Genomic DNA, 26,796 nt, shown 5'->3' with positions numbered 1-26,796 from the left:
CATAATAACTGGCTTTTCTATAGCGGAGAAGGGGTTTTATGCCTAGAGATGGCTGCCCATAGGAGGTGCCGAGTTTTTTCCTGCCTAGTGTCCTATAAAACCCTGTTTGGTCAAGACTAAATGAGAGATGCTGTGTTCGTCAATGAACATAAAACAAATAGTGACCTGCAAGAAAGCCACTTGGCCTGCAGATTTGATGACTTCACTGCTAGCTCCACCCAACGTGTTTCGTTGTAACAGACTCGTCAAGGGACCAGAACTAGCTGGTGGAGTCCTTGATTAAAATATCAGGAATATGGCCAGATTGATGTCAAAGTAGCACTGGAGTCAGGCAAAAGACCACATATCAACAAACAAAAGCCACAGACTACAGCTTCACTTTGCAAATATTAAACATAAAATGATCCAAAGTCCTGCAATCATATTCAACTCCCCCTAACTACTTATAGAATTATATAAATAAAGAACCAGCACCACGGAAATTATATAACACAGTAAGCTGCAAAACCTAGCCTATAAACTTATAGGATATACAAAACTTCAAAAAAATAGGTTGCGCTTAAATACATGCAAAAGTATAACAAGAAAATAAATAACAAAACAATAAGAAACAATCTTATAAATCAAAATAAAATCCAGCAAAAACAAAAAAGTCCAAAAGTTCAAATAATCAATAATGTCCAAAATAATTCATCACCAAGTAAATCCACCACCAAAAATGGTTAAATAGAACTCACCAGAGTAATATGCTGATTGTTGAAAAACCAGCATATAGTACTTGTTATTCTGGGATGAATGAATAATATGGTGACAACAACACTGAAGAAATGAGGGATGAACTCCAACAGATGATGTGCTGCAAAGTAGAAAATCCACTCCAAAGGTAATTTAGTATCCAAACTGAGAGATGATTAGACCGTCACTCAAAAAAATAAAAGCGAAAAATCATGGTGCAGTATGTTTTAAAAAGCATCAATCTTTAATAAAGAAATGCACTTACAAGCAAGGTGTCCAGACTGACACCAGTGTAAACAGCATGTATAATGAATATAGGCCACTCAGACCCAGCCAAAGATGCACATGCAACGTGCAGACAAACCAGGAGTAATCTGAACCTCACATCCAAAGGCACCGCCCAAGGCGGTGTCCAATGACACGCTGATCAGAGGGAAATGCAAGTGCCGGTTCTCGGCTGCACTTTCCTCACGCTGTCAGATCGTGAGGAAAGTACTGCCGAGAACCGGCAGTTGTCAGAGCGGGGATCGGCACCGATCATCAGGGCACTAATGATCAGTGCCCTGATGATCGGTGCCCAGCAGTGCCACCCGCAAGTTCCGCCCACCTGTGCCCTGCAGTGCGCCCACTAGCTCCGCCCACCTGTGCCCAGCAGATCACCCACCTGTGCCCAGCAGTGCACCCACCTGTGCCACTCTGCAGTGTGTCACACCTGTGCCCAGAAGTGCCACCTACCTGTGCCCAGCAGTGCCACCCACCTGTGCCCACCCACCTGTGCCCAGCAGTGCCACCCACCTGTGCCCACCCACCAGTGCCACCCACCAGTGCAGCCCAGCAGTACTGCCAGTCAGTGCCACCAGTCAGTGCCCAGGGGTTGTGCCAGTCAGTGCCGCCAGTCAGTGCCCAGCAGTGATGCCAGTCAGTGCCGTCTATCAGTACCCATCATCAGTGTCACCTATCAGTGCCGCCTATCAGTGCTGCATATTAGTGCCGCCTATCCGTGACACCTCATTAGTGCTGCCTATCAGTGCCGCCTATCCGTGCCACCTCATTAGTACTGCCTATCAGTGCCCTTTAGTGCTGCCTATCAGTGCCGCCTATCAGTGCCCATCAGTGCTGCCTCATCAACGCACATCAGTGAAGGAGAAAAAATACCTGTTTGAAAAATTTTATAATAGAAACAAAGAAACTTTTTTTTTTTTCCAATTTTTTGCACTTTTTTTATTTATAGCGCAAAAAGTAAAGCGCCCAGTGGCGATTAAATACCACCAAAAGAAAGCTCTATTTGTGAGAAAAAAATGATCAAAATTTCATATGGGTACAATGTTGCATGACCGCGCAATTGTCAAAGTGCGGCAGCGCTGAAAGCTGAAAATTGGCCTGGTAAATAAGGGGGTATAAGTGCCTGGTAGGCAAGTGGTTAAAGTGATACTAAAGCCTTGTTTAAAAAAAAAAGTCATACCTGCTCTATGTAGTGGTTTTGCACAGAGCAGCCCAGATCCTCCTCTTCTTGGGTCCCCAGCCGACACTACTGGCCCCTCCCTCCTGTCGGGTGCCCCCACAGCAAGCAGCTTTCTATGGGGGCACCCGAGCAGGCACGCACATAACCTGAAGCTCTGCATGTCCATTCACACATGCAGAGCCACAGCTCGGCTCCACCCCCTCCCTCTCCTCATTGGCTCACTGGCTGTGAAATTCCCTGGAGAACCGAGGCTCTTATGGACGTTGCTGGATCGGGATAGGGCTCAGGTAAGTGTTGGGGGGGCTACTACACACAGAAGGTTACCTTCATGCACAGAATGCATGAAGGTACAAAATCCTTGAGACTTTAGAACCACTTTAAAATACATTAAAAGGATAAAAAATATACAGAAAACAGAAAATGAAAACCAAACAAAAGTGATATTAGCTTAAAGTGGAACATTCATCCAGAAAAGGAGGATGATAAACTCCAAGAATGATTTCAATATTTCAATCAAGGCGCTATTCACTTTTTACAATTTTAAGTACAAAAGAAAAAGAGGAAACTCATTAAGATGGTTGATGAAATTAATGCGAATAAGAATAAACTCACACCTCATGCTAAAAAGGATTCATATCAGTTTTATCTGAGCAGCTTAAGAGTATTTTTGATAAGGATGAAGAACAGAGGGCCAAGAAAAGGAAACAGCTCTTATGAGGTAGTGAAGATTACAGATTGAAAAGAGTTTTTAAATGGCAGGACAGCTCTGATGCACAAGCCACCTATACTGAAAACAATCCTGAGAAAAACTATTGAAGGTCAGGGATATTGGGTGAAAATTTGCCCCCCTGACCCTTAAACAAGGTATAAGAGCTTAAAATATATATATATATACACACTGTGTATGTATGTATGTATGTATGTATATATATATATATATATATATATACACACACATACATACATATACCGTATTTTTCGCTCTATAAGACGCACTTTTTTCCCCCAAAAAAAGGGCGGAAAGTGTCAGTGCGTCTTATGGAGCAAATGTAAAGCGGCCGGTCCGGTATTTCTGCCGCCACCATGTCAGAATTACGGGCCAGCCGCTTAGCTTTTCTCTCCTCCAGGGCCTTACCAGTTCCTTGCTCCAGCGCTGCAGTCTTCCCGCGGCGGCTTCTGTGACAGCCGGGTACCCACTGCGCATGCGCGAGAAGCGCCGCGTTTTGTGAATGGTCCGGTGTCTTCTGGGACACATGGTAGGTCCCAGAAGGCTCCGGGCCATTCACAAAGCGCAGCACTTCTCGCGCATGCGCAGTGGGCACCCGCCTGTCACAGAAGCCGCCGCAGGAAGCAGAAAGAAGGACAACTCCGCGGAAGTGGGTACCTGTCAAATTCAGGTACCCGCTCCCCCTCCCTCCCCAAAGGTACCGCAGTCTCTGGTCATCCCTTGTACTGTCTGCAGTCTCTGGTCATCTCCTGTCCTATGTCCTCAGTCTCTGGCCATCTATTGTACTGTGTCCGCAGTCTCTGGCCATCTATTGTACTGTGTCCGCAGTCTCTGGCCATCTATTGTACTGTGTCCGCAGTCTCTGGCCATCTATTGTACTGTGTCCGCAGTCTCTGGCCATCTCCTCTACTGTGTCCGCAGTCTCTGGCCATCTCCTCTACTGTGTCCGCAGTCTCTGGCCATCTCCTCTACTGTGTCCGCAGTCTCTGGCCATCTCCTCTACTGTGTCCGCAGTCTCTGGCCATCTCCTCTACTGTGTCCGCAGTCTCTGGCCATCTCCTCTACTGTGTCCGCAGTCTCTGGCCATCTCCTCTACTGTGTCCGCAGTCTCTGGCCATCTCTTCTACTGTGTCCGCAGTCTCTGGCCATCTCCTCTACTGTGTCCGCAGTCTCTGGTCATCTCCTGTACTGTGTCCGCAGTCTCTGGTCATCCCCTCTACTGTGTCCGCAGTCTCTGGTCATCCCCTGTACTGTGTCCGCAGTCTCTGGTCATCCCCTGTACTATGTCCGCAGTCTCTGGTCATCCCCTGTACTGTGTCCGCAGTCTCTGGTCATCCCCTGTACTGTATCTGCAGTCCATTGGTTCAGCATATTTTTTTTCTTGTTTTTCTCCTCTAAAACCTAGGTGCGTCTTATGGTCAGGTGCATCTTATGGAGTGAAAAATACGGTATATATATACAGTGGGGCAAAAAAGTATTTAGTCAGCCACCAAATGTGCAACTTCTCCCACTTAAAAAGATGAGAGAGGCCTGTAATTGGCATCATAGGTACACCTCAACTATGAGAGACAAAATGAGAAAAAAAATCCAATCACATAGGCGGATTTGGAAAGAATTTATTTGCAAATTATGGTGGAAAATAAGTATTTGGTCACCTACAAACAAGCAAGATTTCTGGCTCTCACAGACCTGTACCTTCTTCTTTAAGAGGCTCCTCTGTCCTGCACTCATTACCTGTATCAATGGCACCTGTTTGAACTTGTTATCAGTATAAAAGACACCTGTCCACAACCTCAAACAGTCACACTCCAAACTCCACTATGGTGAAGACCAAAGGGCTGTCGAAGGACACCAGAAACAAAATTGTAGACCTGCACCAGGCTGGGAAGACTGAATCTGCAATAGGCAAGCAGCTTGGTGTGAACAAATCAACTGTGGGAGCAATAATTAGAAAATGGAAGACATAAAAGACCACTGATAATCTCCCTCGATCTGGGGCTCCACGCAAGATCTCACCCCGTGGGGTCAAAATGATCACAATAACGGTGAGCAAAAATCCTAGGACCACACGGGGGGACCTAGTGAATGACCTGCAGAGAGCTGGGACCAAAGTAACAAAAGCTACCATCAGTAACACACTACGCCGCCACGGACTCAGATCCTGCAGTGCCAGACGTGTCCCCCTGCTTAAGCCAGTACATGTCCGGGCCCGTCTGAAGTTTGCTAGAGAGCATTTGGATGATCCAGAAGAGGATTGGGAGAATGTCATATGGTCAGATGAAACCAAAATAGAACTGTTTGGTAGAAACACAAAGTCGTCGTGTTTGGAGGAGAGAGAATGCTGAGTTGCATCCAAAGAACACCATACCTACTGTGAAGCATGGGGGTGGCAACATCATGCTTTGGGGCTGTTTCTCCGCAAAGGGACCAGGACGACTGATCAATGTACAGGACAGAATGAATGGGGCCATGTATCGTGAGATTTTGAGTGCAAACCTCCTTCCATCAGCAAGGACATTGAAGATGAAACGTAGCTGGATCTTCCAACATGACAATGATCCCACACATACCCCCGGGCAACGAAGGAGTGGCTTCGTAAGAAGCATTTCAAGGTCCTGGAGTGGCCTAGCCAGTCTCCAGATCTCAACCCTATAGAAAACCTTTGGAGGGAGTTGAGAGTCAGTGTTGCCCAGCGACAGCCCCAAAACATCACTGCTCTAGAGGAGATCTGCATGGAGGAATGGGCCAACATACCAGCAACAGTGTGTGCCAACCTTGTGAAGACTTACAGGAAACGTTTGACCTCTGTCATTGCCAACAAAGGATATATAACAAAGTATTGAGATTAACTTTTGATATTGACCAAATACTTATTTTCCACCATAATTTGCAAATAAATTCTTTCCAAATCAGCCAATGTGATTGTCTGGATTTTATTTCTCATTTTGTCTCTCATAGTTGAGGTCTACCTATGATGCCAATTACAGGCCTCTCTCATCTTTTTAAGTGGGAGAACTTGCACAATTGGTGGCTGACTAAATACTTTTTTGCCCCACTGTGTGTGTATATATATATATATATATATATATATATATATATTTCAAAGCAATACGTGCACAAAGGAAGGATAGAATTATAGTTCCCCTATGAGATGAGAATCTTACTTTTAGAGGGGGTTATAGACTCTTTACACTTTAGCAATATATTCCCATTCCTTCTAATAGATATACTCCCCTCATAGAGGATGACGACATTGGCATGAAGGAAACAGACAGTATGGGGTATTCTATGTACCTCAGGCAGTTTTCCATAAACAAAGGGAGAGATCCCCTAAAGAATTGCAATATAGAGATCAACCTGGCTGTTTTGTAGAGTGAAATGGCGCTCCAAAAAAGAAAAGGAAAGCATCAAGGTTGTAGAGGAAGAAGGATAAAGCACAACATAAAAGAGAAAGTGTTAAATTGTGATGGAATATTTAAATTAGGTGACAATTAATTAACTGACATGTTAACTTTAAGTAAGAAGCTTAAGCATGCCCCTTCACGTGGTTTTAATAACTTTGAAACCTTTATAGACATGCATAAATTTATGTGGAAGTTGAGTATAAAAAGACACTTCTTGAGTAAACCAGTTATCAAAAATGCTAAACCCCCTACACCAAGAACAATCATACACAAAGGTTTGTCAAATTGTTCCATGTTCAACCTTCCAGGAACTTAACTCCTAAGTCAAGCTGTATTTCAGGTCCTGAATGATTTGAAAAAGGTCACACTTAATAACAGACCAGATAAGGACATAAAATTAGGCATTAAATCTCTGTGTGATTGGAAAGATTTTGTCAGATCAGGATATGTATGAAATTTTAAAGAAGGATCCCACACAAAAATACAAAATTACTGGATAAAAAAGTTAAAAAGGGGAGTGATACGAGTATCATAGATAAACAAGAGAGAAATTATCCAAATCCCAGAGTCCCACGTAAACCCATTACATACTGTCTGCCCAAGATCTATAAAAGTACGAATCATCCACCAGAAAACCCCATAGTAAGTGGAATCGACTCAACCAGAACTGAAAAGTATGTCAATTTTTTTTCTCCATGCACTTGTAAATACTATTTGTCATATCAAAGACACCACTCAGGTGATTAATATTACTTAAGGACCTGATGTGAAAGAGGAGTGTCTTTTAGTTACTGCAGATGTCTCTTATATAGCATCATTCCTCAACAGAAAGGCTAACAGGTAGCAGAGCATTATTTAAGGTTGGATGAGTCTCTACCTCCTAAAGCAAAAAAATATCTCCTGAAACTATTAATGTTTGCTATGAAACATAATTACTTATGGTTTGGTGGCAATTTATCTCCAAAAACAGGTGTCGCATTGGTGCAAAAGTTGCTCCTTCTCTTGCCAATTTGTTTATGACTTGGTGAAAAGAAAGCTTTATATATAACAGAACTTAGTGGAGTTCAGAACACAGCAAAACTTCACCTAGGGACTTGACTATGTACTTTATAATGTCATCAAGCGTAACAGAGAGGTTTTAAATGTGCATTTATTTGCTAAGTTCTGTGTATTGTCAATTTAACAAAATGTTATAGCATTTCTTCTTTTAGAGCTCCAGGCACTAGTAAGAGGAGTTGGAGCAGAAAGTGCGTGTGAAGATGACGACCTGTTAACAGTCTTTCTGTGGATACAACAATAAGGAGCTTTTGGTAATACTTTAAATGTTTCTTCTGCCAAAAAACAAAACAAAAAAGAAAACGTGTCCTATATTCCTAGCACTATGAACAGTATACACTCCCACTTCTGTAAGATGTAGAAAACAGAGCTGTATAACTTTTTGTGCATGCACAGAAGTTATATCATTAGTGATCATCAAATAAATGAAGAGAACAGACGTTCGGCCAGAAGAAGCAGTGGCGAAGATGGCAAGGAATGCAGTAGCTAGGTAATCATGGAGCGGTCACTGCTGGAGGAGGGCATACTTTCAAATTATGGCAAGAGCTATCACTGCTCGGGCATTCCACAGCTCCACTTTAACTTAATGCAGGGAAGTATTAGAGGAAAAACAGAATCACTTAATTTCAGCTATTTAAGTATAATCTACCTAGCAGAAAAACATACCATTTAGAAAACAGATTTCTTTGATATATGCAAAAAGGACAGATAGAGCTAAATCCAAACGTTCAGCAGCAGGATGAATCATTGTGTCAGAAAGAACACCTCTACCTCTCTGCTGTGGGTCTTCATCTTCATCCTACAAAATTATCAGAATGTAGAAGATATGTGATGGGTTAGCTTGTCATCCATATGTTTTGGCTATAAAAAAAATAAATTATATACATATATCTTGTTTTGTTATGTTGCAGCCTGATACAGTTGTTTAAATTAATTTTTTTTCTCATTAATCTACACTCAGTACACCATAAGGACACAATGAAAACGAAATTTTAGAAAGGTGTCTGAAAAAGGAAAAACTGGCATAAGTATTCAGACCTTTTGCAACACCACTTGACCACTTGAAATTTAGCTCAGGTGCCTCTGATTTCTCTTGATAATTGCTAAGATGTTTCTCCACCTTTATTGGAGTCCACCTGTGGTAAGTTAAATCGATTGGACATGATATGAAAAGCCACACAACTCTATAAAAGGCCTTACAGCTGATAATGCATACTGTATCAGAGCAAAAGCCATGAGGTCAAAGGAGCTGCCTGCAGAGCTTAGAGACAGGATTATTGCAAGGGACAGATCTGGGGAAGGTTAAAAAAAAATAATCTGCTGCACTGAAGGTTCCCAAGAGCACAGTGACCATAATTCTTAAACTGAAGAAGTCTGGCACAACCAGGACTGAGCATCTAGGGGAGAAGTGCCATAGTAAGAGAGATGACGAAGAATCTGATGGTCACTCTGACTGAACTTCAGAGATCTTGTGTGGAGATGGGATAAAGTTCCAGAATGACGCCCATCATTGCAGCCCTCCGCTGCCATCAACTTTATGGCAGAGTGACTAGATGGAAACCTTTCCAAAAAACTCAAGCGTTTACCATCTCCCTTTTCTTTCCTTGAATGGGAACAGTGAGCAATCACTCCAGATTGCTCCTGTGTCTATTCATTACTGGAGAAGATTAAACAGTGTTAACAATGCTTCAGTTTTGTGAATAGGAGTCTCTATACAGATTCCTATTCATTCATGTGCAGAGAAAGGGATTGTCTTCAGTCCCTTTCTGTGTCCCAAAAAAGAAAAAAAAAAAAGACATCGGGGTCTGATATCTCACCAAAGCCTCACCCCCCCCCCCCCCAAAATGAAATAAAAAAAAAAATACACAAAATATGAAAAAATAAAATTGTAAAAAAAACAAAAAAACATGTAAGGCCTTGTTCACACAGGGCATACTACAGTGTATGCCCCTGCAAGACTGTGTTTACGTGCATCCCTGTGCACGCAGCCTCATTGATGTCATTTGGGATGTAGCAACAGCACAAACACAGCTGCTGCTCCCAACCTGACCTCCATGTGGGTCCGGGTGCATGTTTCTGAGCTCACACTGTCTGCGATCGGGGTCATGCATCCACATGGATGTCAGAGTGGGAGCAGCGGCTCCCAATGCAGCCAATGCATCCCAACTGACATGAATAGGAACATCTGTGCATCCTCATGCAGGTAAATAATGCCCTCCATGGGCATACATTTTAGTACCCCATGTAAACAAGGCCTTAGTAGCAATTTAGCAGGATTTTGTAAGTTTTGTTATGATTCTGTGCAATAATAATGATTTTAGTGTATTATTAGTGAAACCAGCAATTTGATGCACATTTGCAGGGCCTAAAAAATCAGTAGCACATTTTTTTTATTCTTCAGGTCATGTGCTTTTAGAAAATGTATGGTTTGGGGGATCTTTTACAAATTCTACAAGTTGTAAGAGAAAAATGGTAAGCTCCAGATTTTGAGACTAAACTGTTTTTATTTACAGTCATGCACACAGTTTTCATAATTTTGCAAAAAAGGCACAATTTAAAATGTACAAATATTTGTTTTTTTATTAACTCAATAAAGTTTTAGCTTTTTTTATTTAGTAGGGATTCAGCATGAATTTTTAAAATTTTGCACTATATGTATCAATTAATAATGATTTCAGTGTATTTTTAGTGAAAACAGCAATTTGATAAACATTTGTGCAAAATATCACAGGGCCTAAAAAAATCAGTAGCATTTTCCTTTTATTCTACTGGTTCTATGCTTTCAGAAAATGTATGGTTTGGGGGTCTTGCACAAACTCTGAGAGCTGTAAGGGAAAAATAAAAAAGCAATGGCATAATTGCAAACATGGTCTGGCCACCTGAGTTAAAAAGGGCCTAGCAGAGAAAGGGTTCATAGAGTAGGGTTACAACTGCTATCAGAGATTTTTTTGTTGCCATTTGTTTCTCATCAGGGAGATTTTCATTTATTACCTGTCTTAGAGACTCAGCAGGCAGTGAGATCATATCTTTCCAACTTGAGGGTAAATGTCAACTTAGAAAGCTGTCACAGAAAAAAGTGTCCCCAATAAAAAGACTTTCCCTCTTTTCCTTTTCTGGTGGCGACCTAAAAGTTTAGATTTATCCTCACTTTCATTCTTGGTGACATTGGTGATTAGCTCAATTACAAATTGAGAATCTTACAAACTGGGACAAAGACTGAAAAAAGGGGGTTCTAACTTCCCATCTTCTTATCCAATTAAAAAAAAAAAAAAAAAGTGCCTTTAGTTACACTAGAGATCTATCAAATGTACTATATATGGGATGCATCTTTTTTTTTTTTTATTATTAGTCAGTTGGCTGATGAAAAAAAATGAATGCATTCCTCCATTAACACATTTAAGGTAGATGAAGGATTACCTCCCACTGTGCTACTGTATTTGGACAGCAGGACCCTCTGCTGTCAGAAAACACTGATCAGCACTGCAAGCGCTGATTGAATGAGAGATTTCCTACATTCCCATTGGAAAGAAGCCAATCATTGCATCAACTTCTCTCTAGCAGCCGCAGCCATAGCTGGATTGAAATTCAGCAGGTTCCTGCTGAACCGGGGAAATTTTGATCTACAGGTGAAACTCGAAAAATTAGAATATCGTGCAAAAGTTAATTATTTCAGTAATGCAACTTAAAAGGTGAAACTAATATATGAGATAGACTCATTATATGCAAAGCAAGAGAGTTCAAGCCATGACATGATTATGGCTTACAGCTCATGAAAACCCCAAATCCACAATCTCAGAAAATTTGAATATTGTGAAAAGGTGCAATATTCTAGGCTCAAAATGTCCCACTCTAATGAGCTAATTAAGCCATAACACCTGCAAAGGGTTCTTGAGCCTTTAAATGGTCTCTCAGTCTGGTTCAGTAGGAATCACAATCATGGGAAAGACTGCTGATTTGACAGTTGTGCAGAAACCATCATTGACACCCTCCATAAGGAGGGAAAGCTTTGCAGGTAATTGCAAAAGAAGTTGGATGTTCCCAAAGTGCTGTATCAAAGCACATTAATAGAAAGTTATGTGGAAGGGAAAAGTGTGGAAGAAAAGGTACACAAACAGCAGGGATGACCGCAGCCTGGAGAGGATTGTCAGGAAAAGGCCATTCAAAAGTGTTGGGGACTTTCACAAGGAGTGGACTGAGGCTGGGGTCAGTGCATCAAGAGCCACCACACACAGACGGATCCTGGACATGGGCTTCAAATGTCAAGCCGCTCCTGAACAACAAACAACGTCAGAAGCGTCTTACCTTGGCTAAAGAAAAACAGACCTGGTCTGTTGCTCAGTGCTCCAAAGTCCTCTTTTCTGATGAGAGAAACTTTTGCATCTCATTTGGAAACCAAGGACCCAGAGTATGAAAGAAGGATGGAGAGGCACACACTGCAAGATGCTTGAAGTCCAGTGTGAAGTTTCCACAGTCTGTTGATTTGGGGAGCCATGTCATCTGCTGGTGTTGGTCCACTGTGCTTAAGTCCAGGGTCAACGTAGCCATCTACCAGGAGATTTTGGAGCACTTCATGCTTCCTTCCTCAGACGAGCTTTATGGGGATGCTGACTTCATTTTCCAGCAGGACTTAGCACCTGCCCACACTACCAAAACCTGGTTCAATGACAGTGGGATTACTGTGCTTGATTGGCCAGCAAACTTGCCTGAACTGAACCCCATAGAAAATCTATGGGGCATTGCCAAAAGAAACATGAGAAACATGAGACCGAACAATACAGAAGAGCTGAAGGCCGCTATTGAAGCATCCTGGTCTTCCGTAACACCTCAGCAGTGCCACAGGCTGATAGCTTCCATGCCACGCAGCATTAAGGCAGTAATTGGTGCAAAAGGGGCCCAAACCAAGTACTGAGTACATATGCATGCTTATACTTATCAGAAGTCCGATATTGTTTTATGTACAATCCTTGTTTTGATTGATTGCATGTAATATTTTAATTTTCTGAGATTGTGGATTTGGGGTTTTCATGAGCTGTAAGCCATAATCATCACAATTATGACAAATCACGGCTTGAACTATCTTGCTTTGCATGTAATGAGTCTATCTCATATATTATTTTCACCTTTGAAATTGCATTACTGAAATAAATGAACTTTTGCACGATATTCTATTTTTTCAAGTTTCATATGGCCAATTCCTAAAATTTGGCAACTGTGCATACATCTTTACACCAAACATATGTTAATTCTGTTTGCCATCTATAGTTCTCTTATTTTCTGCACATATTTTTATGCAAGTTTATTTAGTGACTGAATGAAATTTAGAAGCAAAGAAAACGTATATCTTACCATGTTAAAGATATCTTCTTCAGCACTACAATTCCCGCTGTTCGCAATACATGCATTTTGTTCGGCATCTTCTATGTCATGGCGTGATGCATTCACCTATATGTTAATCAAGATATATGACGACATTTTCAAGAAAGCAATTTTAAAGTATTTAAAAACATATCAATGAAAAATGTAATAAAATATGAGCATTTTTTAATCCAAAATGATGCGGTGTTGCTGCTTAGTCATGTCAAATGACAGAAAAAAAGCAAATCTCTCTTACAGAGCAATAATCAACTATAAGCCCAGGTTAAAACTGATGGAATTCCTAATGCAATTGAAATTGCATTGAATCGCATGACAAGTGAAATAACATTTGTTTCTATGGAGCCCATTCACATACTGTACATGCAGTGAGACTGCAGTCTGACGTTGAGAAGAGTCTGGTGCGACTTTTGTGGGGTACAGAGTGATTCTTAGGTCCATGGACGTACATCAAAAACACATCTACATACAAAAATGTATCCTTTTTTCAGTGTGATTTGTGCTGGTTGATAGATGCTGGCACCCGCCGTCAACCTAACAGCCAGTCACTCATCCCAGCTGTTAGCCAGCAGGTTTGAGTCCTTGGTTGTTAAGGAGACGGCACCCGTCAGCTTCCTAACAACGATGAGTCAACCCCACTATTAGTGGGAGATTCCCTGATGAAAGCAGAATGTAAACAAAAGAGCTGGGATAAAAAAAAAAGCAGCACATGGTTCCCCCCACCTCCAACCCATACCTGGTGCTTCGAGTCTGGTATGAATTTTTAGGGGGCCTCAATGCCAAAAAAATGGAATGGAGTGGAGTCCCCCCCCCCCCCCAAATCAGACCATTATTTGAACATGCGACCCGTGAGGCCAGACAAGAGGGAAGGGGGTTGAGCAAGTCGAGCACCACCCCGTTTAATGTTGCCCCATGCCCTCAACTTTCGAAGGGGGGGGGGGGACTGGCAAAGCATCCTGTCCCTATGTTGATGCTAGCACAGCACTTGTGTGGGTGCAGGTGGTAGTTTATCAGAATCTGGATGCCCCTTTTAACCATTTGCCTATCTGCTCACAGTAAATGTACTGCGGGCAGCAGCGAGAGGCTCAGCAATGTACCTGTACATCGCTGAGCACATGCGCACTGGTGGATATAGGGATCATGGTGACTGGTACCCTGTTGCTCGCAGATTTCATAGCCAATTATAGAGATTATGAAAGACACAACCACGACAGGGGCTTTTGGATGGGACTACAGGCTAGCCTTCTACCACGGATTATGCCCAATGGAGAGAGAAGATCATTCCCTAAAAATAAACAACTTGATAAACACTGAGAGCAAGGCTTGGATTTATTCTCTGAGTAAGGACAATACAGCTTCCCTTCTGGTGTGGATGGAAAGTTGTATAATTAATCTTGTACAGGTTAATGGTCAGAGAAAATATGGGGCCCACGTGTAGACTGAGTTGGAGAAGCTCCTCCACTTGGGACAGAAATATTTACCAACAATCTCCCTCAAGAAATCTATAAAGATAGATGAATTTCACTTTTTCAGACTGTTGGAATATTGTATGGGTTTTGTCTTATGCTGGACAGATTATATAAGTGAAAGCAAACAACTGAAAGACAGCATGTGTAATGTATTTTGTGTATTCAGAGGTGGGCTTGTTGCCAAGCTGTCTGCGGTGGACTCCCTGATTAATCAAGCATTGTCTGGTTGCCTGACTGTTGCTTACTTAACAGATTAGCTTACTGTTAATTAGATCACTGTTTACCTTTTGCAATGTGTAGGATAATGTGAGCAAGGTATTACCTAATCAGTGTGGGGTGTTTATCCCAATGTGTAATATTTGTTTTTATTGTTCATGTGGGGACTGCCCCTATTTATGAGTGTATAAAAACCTGTATTTCTGATGAATAGAGTTCCAGTTTTGCACCTAAGCTAGTGTCGCCTAGTCTTGGGTGCAATGCCCACCTATAATACCTTGGGTTCGGTGTCCCAGTGGTGAGGAAGCAGTTCTCTGACGTAATCACCCAATCCGGGTGATAGGTGGTCCTTCACATTTGGTGGCAGCAGTCGGATGCTTCCTGCAGTCTGAGACATCCAAACCACCACTAGGATCTCAGGTCCAGTTAGCAGAAGGGGAGGGGAATGGATACCAGCTGCCATGAAAAAGGAATACAGAAGGAGGCTGAGAGAGATGTGGATGCAGCATAGGAGACCAGTGCTACAGCAGGTCTTGGTGGAATGGAGTGGTCCCGCCTACCAGGAATCAAGAATGAAATGCTAGACTGCAAGCAGCGCCATCAGAGAAAAATTCTCTCTTCCACACAGGAAAGGTATTGTGTTCCAAGCAGGGGCGGACTGACAACTCATGGGGCCCCCGGGCAATAGATGGAAGGCTACGGCGGCTTGGGGCTGTTGTATGGGAAGCGGTCACAGGACCCTGACTTCAGGAGCGATCTCTACTGGCGTTTGGAGGAAATCATGGATTACAGAGACCAGATGCTGAACATCTCGGAAGTGCTCTGGGCACAGGAAGGGTGGTTTTTTTGCACTGTTAACTGTATTGGTTTCACAGGGGATGTCAGTGACCCCAAGTCAGTTCCCCCCAGTGTCAGAATGTCTGCTGCAGTCCCTCCATAAGTCGCTGATCGCCGCCATTATTAGTATAAAAATAAACTCAAAATCCAGTATCTATACCGCCATTTGTAAACGCTATAACTTTCACGTAAACCAATTAATTTACACGTATTGGGATTTTTTTTTAGCAAAGACAGTTGCAGAACACATTTTGGCTGAAATTTATGACAAAATTTGATTTGTAAATTTTTTTAGGTTTTTTTTTTCTCAAAATAGTTTTTTTTTTTAATAGTGCGAAAAATAAAAATGTACAGGCGATTAAATACCACAGAAAGAAAGCCCAATTTGTGGGGAAAAAAGGATGAAAATTTCATGTTGATGCAGCGTTGCATGACCGCGCAACTGTCAGTTAAAGTAACAGCACCGTAACACAAACTGCTTATGTAACTGTTTCCTGACCGCCCTATAGCAGAAATACTACTACAGGGCGGCACAGGTACGGAAAACCACATATATATACTGTTATATATGTGTGTGTATATATATATATATATATATATATATATATATATATATATATATATACACACACACACACACATATACATACATATACACATACACACACGTGATTGACGCTCCCGTGGTTTTCACGCCCCTCCCAGATGGTGTCAGATTGCCTGTCAGTACACCAGTCATCACATTTAACCCCTTGATTGCCAGAAAGATGCTCATACACAATAAACCTCCACTGCTAGTATAGTGTCTGAACGGATCAATATCTTTGATCAGATCAGCGCTATACCAGTGTTCACATTAGTACAGCATCCCCAAAAATGCAGCGTTAGCGGGATCAGCCCCGACACCTGCCAACACCTGCGTTTAGCCCCTATGCTTACCCCCCCTTCTCCCGCATTAAGTGCAGTGCCAGTAGGTCACTGTCACTTGATACATTGCACACAAAACCGCAGTGTTTGCAGAATCAGGTCTGATCTCTGTTAGCACACGTCGGTAAATTTTGATGACTCTCATATGCAGCAGAGTGCCAGTACTAGTGCCGCGCTACCTTTTGGTGAACTGGTGACACCAGCGGTCTAGTACATCTTTCACATACCTCTTAGATTGTAAGCTCCCATGATCAGGCACTTCTAACCCTCTTGTATTGAACTGTTTTGTTGCTGTATTGTCTCCCGTTATATTGTAAAGTGCTGCGCAAACTGTTGGCGCTATATAAATCCTGTATAATAATAATAATACCAGAACTGCAGTATGACTTGGCGACGTGGCGAGTCCCGTAAGTGTAGTACAAGCTGGTGCAGTGGCGAGCACAAGTATTGTTTGGATTTACGAGGGGAAAGATTGTCACATGGAGCCCCCCACATGCCCAGACTACATGGGGAGCAGTGGCAAGATAGTTTGGGACTTGGTGTCATCCTTCTACATATGGAGTACCACTTATACGTGGACAATTTTTATTCAAGCCGTGCCACTATTAAGGCATTTGTACAATCTTGGAACTGGCCCATGTGGCAAAGTGTGACCTAATGTGTGCCCACCATCAGAAGTAGGTGGATGCAGGGCGGTATATTCCAATGGTGGGCATACCACACCCTTTTTCTGGCAGAGATTTTGTCTCTTTTTTTCATTCAGTCCAAAGGCTGCATACAAAAAAAAAAAAAAAAAAAAAAAACAGCATATACAGTAATACCTCGGTTTACGAATGAAAATCCATTGAAAATAATGCCTCGGTTTACAAATGTTTTACTAATTTTTTTCACAATACTAAGTGTATGTCAGTGCTGATTTTTAAATGCAAATGCCAACTTTTTTTTTTTCTTCAGTATAGCTCACAACATTAGCTGTCAGTTTCCCAGAGCTAAAGGATACTTTGTATATTTTAAGAAACTGAAAAGATACATTGTATCTTTTAACTTGGGGAAATAAACTAAAAGGAACTCTCTCTTTCAGCTGGAGGGGGAAAGTAACTTCTGAATTTCTGAACTACTGTATAGGGGACAGACTAAAACATTTAATGTGAAACTGGATTAATGTAGCTTAACATGTAATAAACTGCCTAAATCGCAATCAATTGACTTGAAACTTTGCACAGCCTAAGTTCTCAACATCCCAAACATGTCCTAGAAGTTTCATAGATTTCAGCCTTCCACAAAGTAAATGGGGGACATTAAGCTTGTTTTTAGGGAGGGGGCTTAATGTGGCTTAACGTACTCAAAAAGAGCTTAGATGTTTACCAATGTCCCCCAAACTTCACAAAATAGAAGATTATAGCTATGGCAACATATTCTGAAAATTTCAGATTATTTGGTAAATCACACCAATCGTTATTCACATTAAGCTATATTTTACAGTGCTAAAACATTTAATGTGAACAGCTTAATGTAAAAAGAGCTTAACGTACCATAATGTGCCTAAATCTCAATCAATTGACTTGAAACTTCGCACAGCCCAAGTTCTCCACATCCCAAACATGTCCTAGAAGTTTCATAGATTTCAGCCTTCCACAAAAAAAATGGGGGACATAAAGCTTGTTTCTTGAGGAGCTTAACGTACAAAAAAGAGCTTAGATGTTTACCAATCTCCACCAAACTTCACACAATAAAAGACTCTATAGCAACATATTCTGAAAATTTCAGATCATTTGGTAAATCACACCAAACGTTATTCACATTAAGCTATATTTTACAGTGCTGAAACATTTAATGTGAACAGCTTAATGTAAAAAAAGATTAACGTACTATAATGTGCCTAAATCTCAATCAATTGACTTGAAACTTTTCACAGCCCAAGTTCTCAACTTCCCAAACATGTCCTAGAAGTTTCATGGTTTTTGATCTACCACAAAGCAAGTGAGTGACATTAAGCTTGTGTAGCCCCTACCACCTTGTGTAGTGGCCGTAGCGTGGGACAGTGTTGACTATGTTACATGTATTTTTGAATACACCTCAATCCTTGTAGGAGTATTTACATGTACACAGCTAGATCTGAGAGTTCCTACACAAAAGAGGTAGTTCAATCTGCAATATACATTTATTGATAGAGGTACATAATATATACAAATTACATGCTAAGCAGTATTTACAACACAATGTACAGTTTAAGTCTCTTGACTTATACGATATTTACAATTTACCCATAAAACCATGTTTAAAATACAATGTGCAATATAAGTATGAAGTTAGTTTTACCTCTCAGCTTCAGGTTTAGTCATCCTTCCTGCTGTGTGTGTCTCATCACCAAGAGCCCTCCAGCTGGGTGACCAGGCCTTATATCCCCCCTTCTGTCTGTACTGTGGCTAATATAATGCTCACTAATTTGACACTGTACCTAGCCAATGTATATTGGGCGCAACCTGATTGGAAGTTCACAGAAGGCTGCTGTTTACCACTCATGTTAAATATGCTAAGGGAACAGAAGGCCAGAACTTGTAATACAAGTTTGACGTTAGAAAGTTTTGATGCTGCAAAACACTCAATGGTTTAAATACTGTATATTTCCATCTAACTAAAATATACTTGTAATTATAACATTATTTACATCCAGTAACCAAGGAGTGGCTCAGTAAGAAGCATATCAAAGTTCTGGAGTGGCCTAGCTAGTCTCCAGACCTAAATCCAATAGAACATCTTTGGAGGAAGCTGAAACTCCGTGTTGCTCAGCGACAGCCCCGAAACCTGACAGATCTAGAGGAGATCTGTGTGGAGGAATGGGCCAAAATCCCTGTTGCAGTGTGTGCAAACCTGGTCAAGAACTACAGGAAACGTTTGACCTCTGTAATTGCAAACAAAGGCTTCTGTACCAAATATTAACACTGATTTTCTCAGGTGTTCAAATACTTATGTTCAGCAGTGCAAGGCAAATACATTCTTTAAAAATCATACAATGTGATTTCCTGAATTTTTTTTTTTATTCTGTCTCTCAGAGTGGGAATGCACCTACACTGTGAATTTCAGACCCCTCCATGACTTCTAAGTGGGAGAACTTGCAAAATTGCAGGGTGTTCAAATACTTCTGTTCCTCACTGTATTTTTAGGGGAACTAATTGTGGCTTAAAGTACAAACGAAAATTTGGATGTTATCCGATTTCCTCAAAATGTACACAATAGAAGACTTCATCTATGCCAACATATTATAAAAATCTCAGGTTGTTTGGTAAAACAAATCATATAGGTGGTGAAGCGCTCAACTTATAATTATCTAGTGAATACACAAATCATATTAATACAAATAATTGTAAATAATTATAAACTAGTGCAATATCCTCATACACATAACAAATATATCCCTGGTGATATAGTGAAAACTTATATCTTTTAAACTGTGCAGAAAGTGAAAAAAATACAATAATTAAATAAATAAATAGTGATGCCACACTGTGAAATTAATGGCAAAAGTGTTCAAAATAATGTCACTCCATGCTGCAAATAGTGCTTTTCGTGTAAATCTTGACGTGACTCCCCTCAATAGCAGAAATGCCCCCTCACCTTCCACATTCGACCCTTGCGGGTCACAGAGCCTTTTTGTATATATCTCTTTCTGTTTGATGTTCTCCACTGCCTCCACCGACCATAATCCACCTCCAGGCAGTAAGTACCTCTCCAATTACTCCCCTCATGCACCGAACTTTGCCAGGTAAACCTCTCCTCCACTGCCACCTCCGACCAAATTCCTCCAGGCAGTAAATATCATCCAATACCCCTCACACAATGGACTCAGGCTCAGAGTGATTCATGTAAAACGATAAAACAGACCTCCATAGTGTAACATCGCTTTATTAGACTGATCCAATGTAATAAAATATTGCACTCACATGTCCTCACGATATTACAGGCAGTTTCCCATATGCTATGGGTGTATACAGGAGTCCCAAGATGGCGTCCGAACCCGGAACCGGAAGTACGTCACCCCTACGTCGACGCGTTGCGCCACTGTCACGTGGCTTCTTCAGGATACCGTATTGGATAGCCGCACTTCCTTTTAACTCCTCTACACAGATCTACAAGGGGCGTGTACAATACCTCCATTTTCATGGAGCCCATTATACAAGGACAGCCGCGATCTGCCGCTGATTCCCCTAATTCCAAACTCTAAAAGGGCATAAGGAATTACCCATATATAAGAACTACATGGGGCATATATATTCTCTCGTGGGACCCCCTGTATATAGGACAATATGCTAATACATATAAACAACACCCCATAAAAACCTTTTATTACACTACATACGTAAGTATACTAAACCCAAAAAAACCCATAAGTTTAATATTGTAATTGACATAAAACCCAATAAAAATCTACTCTTAATATTTCCCCTCCCACCTAGACATAGATATATCTAAATTTGTGTATATAACAAATATGCAAATATACACCAAAAATATTTCTATAAAAATTATAAAAATATATATAAAAAATATAAAAAAATATAAAAAATGTATATACCCATATACATAAAACACCATTCCATAAGTAGATATATTAATGTAATGGATTCCAATTATTTTATATTATAATTAATTTGAAGAAATATTGCAAATATTAAAAACCATGATCTAAATTACTTCTAAAAAATTCTAAAAACTATAAAAAAGGGCTCCTATATAGTACCCATACCACATGTTCACAGAAATGGAATCATCTATAATATACAACCTAAACCATATACTGTTACAAATCATCTTAAAAATCATTAATGAAGCAATTGAGATCAAATTCAATGTTTAAGCCTCTAGGTGTCAGCGTTTGCATAAGGAAAATCCATTTGGACTCCGCCTGACTAATTGTTCTCACTTTGTGGCTCCCTCTCCAGTGCTTTTTATAACGTTCTACTCCCCAGAATTTCAAGCCCGAAGGGTCATTAGCATGATGGCTAGCAAAGTGTTTGGAAACATTGTGTTTTGGGTTCCCCTTTAATATATTTTTCACATGTTCTCTTAGTCTTACGCACAAAGCTCGTTTAGTGCGTCCCACATACTGCAGACCGCAGTTGCACTCTAAAACATAAATCACACCTTCAGTTTTACATGTGATAAAATCATTGATCTCAAATAAACGCCCATTACTATTAGCCACAAACTCTTTTTTCTTTTGATTTTGCCCTTTAGTGGCTTTGCAGACACTACATTTTTTACAGGGAAAAAAACCTGTAACATTAAACAAGGTACTCTCTCTATTAACCTTAGGAGGATCTAGTACATTTTTCATAATTTTGTTCCTCAAGGTGGGGGCTCTCCTATAGACAAACTTGGGTTGTTCTGGTAATAAATTACCTAAAATAGGATCCATTTTTAAAATCGGCCAATACTTTTTGAAAACATTTTGGATCTTTTTATATTGCAAATTAAAATCCAATATCACCGCTACCTGATCGGTCTTCTCCTTATCTTCATTTTTTATTTTGTTCCCGATAAGTTTCTTTCTAGCCCGTTTCGCCCCAAGTGTGGCGAACTTGTTCATGGCCCATTGGGAACAAGATTCGATATATAAAAACCAACCAGCTGAACTGGCAATGTATAAAAGATATATAGATGATGTGTTCATCATATGGAAAGGGGATGAAAGTAAATTGATGAATTTTTTGAATCAATTAAATATTAATAATAAAAACATCAAGTTTGTATGGAAATGCAGTAACCAGTCCATTCAATTTTTGGATTTGGACATTCAAGTAAAAGGGGGAATTATTAGCACTATAACCCATTTTAAGGATGTGGACCGGAATGGTTACATCCCGATAGAGAGTTGTCATTTTCCCCCCTGGTTAATGAACATCCCTAAGGGCCAGTTCATCAGGTTAAAAAGAAATTGTACATATGAAGAAGATTACAAGACTCAGGCCATGATTCTGGAAAAAAGATTTGCATCCAAAGGTTATGCTGTGTGTGATCTCGAGAAAAATAAACTTGAGGTGGCCAATATGGATAGAAAGAAACTTATCGGGAACAAAATAAAAAATGAAGATAAGGAGAAGACCGATCAGGTAGCGGTGATATTGGATTTTAATTTGCAATATAAAAAGATCCAAAATGTTTTCAAAAAGTATTGGCCGATTTTAAAAATGGATCCTATTTTAGGTAATTTATTACCAGAACAACCCAAGTTTGTCTATAGGAGAGCCCCCACCTTGAGGAACAAAATTATGAAAAATGTACTAGATCCTCCTAAGGTTAATAGAGAGAGTACCTTGTTTAATGTTACAGGTTTTTTTCCCTGTAAAAAATGTAGTGTCTGCAAAGCCACTAAAGGGCAAAATCAAAAGAAAAAAGAGTTTGTGGCTAATAGTAATGGGCGTTTATTTGAGATCAATGATTTTATCACATGTAAAACTGAAGGTGTGATTTATGTTTTAGAGTGCAACTGCGGTCTGCAGTATGTGGGACGCACTAAACGAGCTTTGTGCGTAAGACTAAGAGAACATGTGAAAAATATATTAAAGGGGAACCCAAAACACAATGTTTCCAAACACTTTGCTAGCCATCATGCTAATGACCCTTCGGGCTTGAAATTCTGGGGAGTAGAACGTTATAAAAAGCACTGGAGAGGGAGCCACAAAGTGAGAACAATTAGTCAGGCGGAGTCCAAATGGATTTTCCTTATGCAAACGCTGACACCTAGAGGCTTAAACATTGAATTTGATCTCAATTGCTTCATTAATGATTTTTAAGATGATTTGTAACAGTATATGGTTTAGGTTGTATATTATAGATGATTCCATTTCTGTGAACATGTGGTATGGGTACTATATAGGAGCCCTTTTTTATAGTTTTTAGAATTTTTTAGAAGTAATTTAGATCATGGTTTTTAATATTTGCAATATTTCTTCAAATTAATTATAATATAAAATAATTGGAATCCATTACATTAATATATCTACTTATGGAATGGTGTTTTATGTATATGGGTATATACATTTTTTATATTTTTTTATATTTTTTATATATATTTTTATAATTTTTATAGAAATATTTTTGGTGTATATTTGCATATTTGTTATATACACAAATTTAGATATATCTATGTCTAGGTGGGAGGGGAAATATTAAGAGTAGATTTTTATTGGGTTTTATGTCAATTACAATATTAAACTTATGGGTTTTTTTGGGTTTAGTATACTTACGTATGTAGTGTAATAAAAGGTTTTTATGGGGTGTTGTTTATATGTATTAGCATATTGTCCTATATACAGGGGGTCCCACGAGAGAATATATATGCCCCATGTAGTTCTTATATATGGGTAATTCCTTATGCCCTTTTAGAGTTTGGAATTAGGGGAATCAGCGGCAGATCGCGGCTGTCCTTGTATAATGGGCTCCATGAAAATGGAGGTATTGTACACGCCCCTTGTAGATCTGTGTAGAGGAGTTAAAAGGAAGTGCGGCTATCCAATACGGTATCCTGAAGAAGCCACGTGACAGTGGCGCAACGCGTCGACGTAGGGGTGACGTACTTCCGGTTCCGGGTTCGGACGCCATCTTGGGACTCCTGTATACACCCATAGCATATGGGAAACTGCCTGTAATATCGTGAGGACATGTGAGTGCAATATTTTATTACATTGGATCAGTCTAATAAAGCGATGTTACACTATGGAGGTCTGTTTTATCGTTTTACATGAATCACTCTGAGCCTGAGTCCATTGTGTGAGGGGTATTGGATGATATTTACTGCCTGGAGGAATTTGGTCGGAGGTGGCAGTGGAGGAGAGGTTTACCTGGCAAAGTTCGGTGCATGAGGGGAGTAATTGGAGAGGTACTTACTGCCTGGAGGTGGATTATGGTCGGTGGAGGCAGTGGAGAACATCAAACAGAAAGAGATATATACAAAAAGGCTCTGTGACCCGCAAGGGTCGAATGTGGAAGGTGAGGGGGCATTTCTGCTATTGAGGGGAGTCACGTCAAGATTTACACGAAAAGCACTATTTGCAGCATGGAGTGACATTATTTTGAACACTTTTGCCATTAATTTCACAGTGTGGCATCACTATTTATTTATTTAATTATTGTATTTTTTTCACTTTCTGCACAGTTTAAAAGATATAAGTTTTCACTATATCACCAGGGATATATTTGTTATGTGTATGAGGATATTGCACTAGTTTATAATTATTTACAATTATTTGTATTAATATGATTTGTGTATTCACTAGATAATTATAAGTTGAGCGCTTCACCACCTATATGATTTGATTTCACACATCTTGCGGTATAAAAGAATAGGTGATAGCAGCTTACTCACTAGGTTCTGTGGAGCGCAGGGGGATTTTTGTATTTTGTTTGGTAAAACAGACTAAAGATTATTAAAATTTAAAGGAGAACTTTGGGCAAAAACTTTTTTTTACATGTTCTTGTTGCTTATCTCCTGCCTCCCCTGAATATGTAATCCATCTTCTTGTTATCTGAGTAGTTGTTCTGAAATAGCCTGAGTATTTTTAAATCAAACCCTTAATTCCCAGTGGTTTCCCTCTAGTAAGACCGATCTCTGCTATGCTCCTATTCCTACAGGCACCGGTGTTGGTACTAGTACTAGTTCTGTTCTCCAGCAAGCAGGGATGTATTTCCATCCCTGCTTGTTGCAGTGGGTGGACCAGGATACACAGACTGGCGGTCTGTAACGGCCATGGATCTGGTGTCCTAGGAATGACAGCCACCCTGGGCAGGCTCTGAAAGGCTGCATCCAAGGGAGTCTGTAATCCATGCTGTCTGCACATTGGAGTAGCATCACAGCTGGCTCAGAATCCTCTGTTTGCTGTACCATCCGAAGACCAGCTTTCGGAAGACCAGCTTTCCGATTCTGGTAGCCGCTGCCCAATGTCCCCTAGTGAAATCACTGGTTGCTAGGACCGCCTGGTGTCTAGCAACCAGTGATGTATATGCAAAGCCACAGAATTCACAACCAGGAGGCTCCAACTTTATTCTACTGAGCTGCTCCACCTCCTCCATTGTCCGCCCTGCTTACCATGACTATGGAAGTGTCTGAGAGCTGTGAGTGATTAGGGGAACCAGGAAGAGAGAGACAGAGGATAGCATTCTGTGCTAGAGGAGCAAGAGAGTGTAACTAGAGATGGGGGGGCAGCCTGAGCAGAGCAAACAGCTGGAGAAAGCAGCTGAACATCCTACACTGGCAAACCTGCAATATCCGCCATGAAAATTCTGCCTTCACTGCTGTTCTGCACCAACAGCCCTTCTCTGTCTTTACTGACAACTGAGAGTACGGGAAAGGCTGACAGGCTTTAGTGATCACTGCGCTTCGTCTCCTTGTTCTGTGAGCTGAGCAATTGGAGCCTGTCAAGCCTTAATATGTAGTGGCATTGAAAGTCTCATGTCCCCCCCCTCCTTTCTCTCTCCCTCTTTCTCTCTCTCTCCCCCCCTCTCTTTCCCTCTCTCTCCCTCTCCCCCTTCTCTTTCTTTCATCAGCCGCATTGAATTGGTTCCGGGCTTACCAATGACTCCAGAAAGCTTGTAAATGACCGAATCCGCCGCTGGAACCACTTTTAACCAATTCAGAATCGCACAAAGTACAGATATTGTAGTATTTTATTTTTTTTGTCCACTATTTCTGTGGTGCTATGGATTAGAATGTACATACTTAATACCCTCACTACCTCCTGTGTAATGGAATTGCCATGTGTTCTTTCTTCCAGATGGTGCTTTCTATCATATATATATATATATATATATATATATATATATATATATATATATGGACTGTGACAGACTCAACTGGAAAAGGGCTTTTGGAGGGAACTGCAGGTTAGCCTCTTGCCCACTGACTATGGGTCCTGGCATTGGATACATACTGAAGTTTTCCTCCAAGATCACTATCATGTTTTGGTTTATATAGTTTCATAATTAAATGTCTTCTTGCAAACTAACTTGTTGCAATATGAAGGTAGCACTGACAGAAATTAAGAGCTATGAAGTCATGTCCCCAATGTCATATTTAAAAAAATTTGAATGTTCACTCTTTTTTTTAGAAAAACTACTGAATTTGTAAGGATATAGTTGAATAAATGGAGTTTGTGTTGTGTGAGGTTTGTTTGAGGAACGGAATAAAATGGTTACATCAGAATAACTTTTGTTATGTTTTATCAAATGACCTGCAATTTTCAGGATATGTTGTAATATATAAAAGTCTTGTATTGTGTGAAGTTTAAGGGAAATTGGGTAACATCATAAAATTCTTTTTTGTACATTAAGCCACATTAAGCTCCCCAAAAAGCAAGCTTAATGTCATTAATTTTCCTTGAGGGAAATCAAAATCCATTAAACTTCCAGAATAATTTTGGGAAACTGAAAACTTACAAAGAAGTTCCAGTCTCCTGTGAAAAAAAAATAAAAGTCGCACCCCGCAACGTCCACGTTCCTCTCGACCAGGAGATCCGCCTGCCTGATGATTCTCTGGGGTGATCATCTGTGGTGAATATGGTGTTGATCCTTCTCCCCTGCTCTATACATGGGTTC

The 26,796-nt window shown here is 40.5% G+C and overlaps 1 protein-coding gene across 1 annotated transcript in view; it reads right to left on the bottom strand.

The window, feature by feature from the left end:
- Window positions 1-26,796, bottom strand: part of RRN3 (RNA polymerase I transcription factor RRN3) — a 600,941-nt gene that overhangs the window by 282,028 nt on the left and 292,117 nt on the right. The window contains exons 10-11 of the mRNA XM_089657080.1: window positions 12,731-12,826; window positions 8,051-8,183 (exon numbers count right to left, since the gene is read on the bottom strand). Of these exons, the coding sequence (XP_089513206.1) occupies window positions 8,051-8,183; window positions 12,731-12,826 (229 nt within the window). The remainder of the gene's footprint in view (window positions 1-8,050; window positions 8,184-12,730; window positions 12,827-26,796) is intronic.

The sequence above is a fragment of the Staurois parvus genome, unplaced genomic scaffold (genome assembly GCF_062004578.1).
Source record: "Staurois parvus isolate SC_StPar_1 unplaced genomic scaffold, SC_StPar_1.0 ptg000962l, whole genome shotgun sequence".
NCBI lineage: Eukaryota > Metazoa > Chordata > Amphibia > Anura > Ranidae > Staurois > Staurois parvus.
The sequence above is the reverse complement of the archived record's forward strand: the minus strand, read 5'-3'. Positions and strand labels throughout refer to the sequence as shown.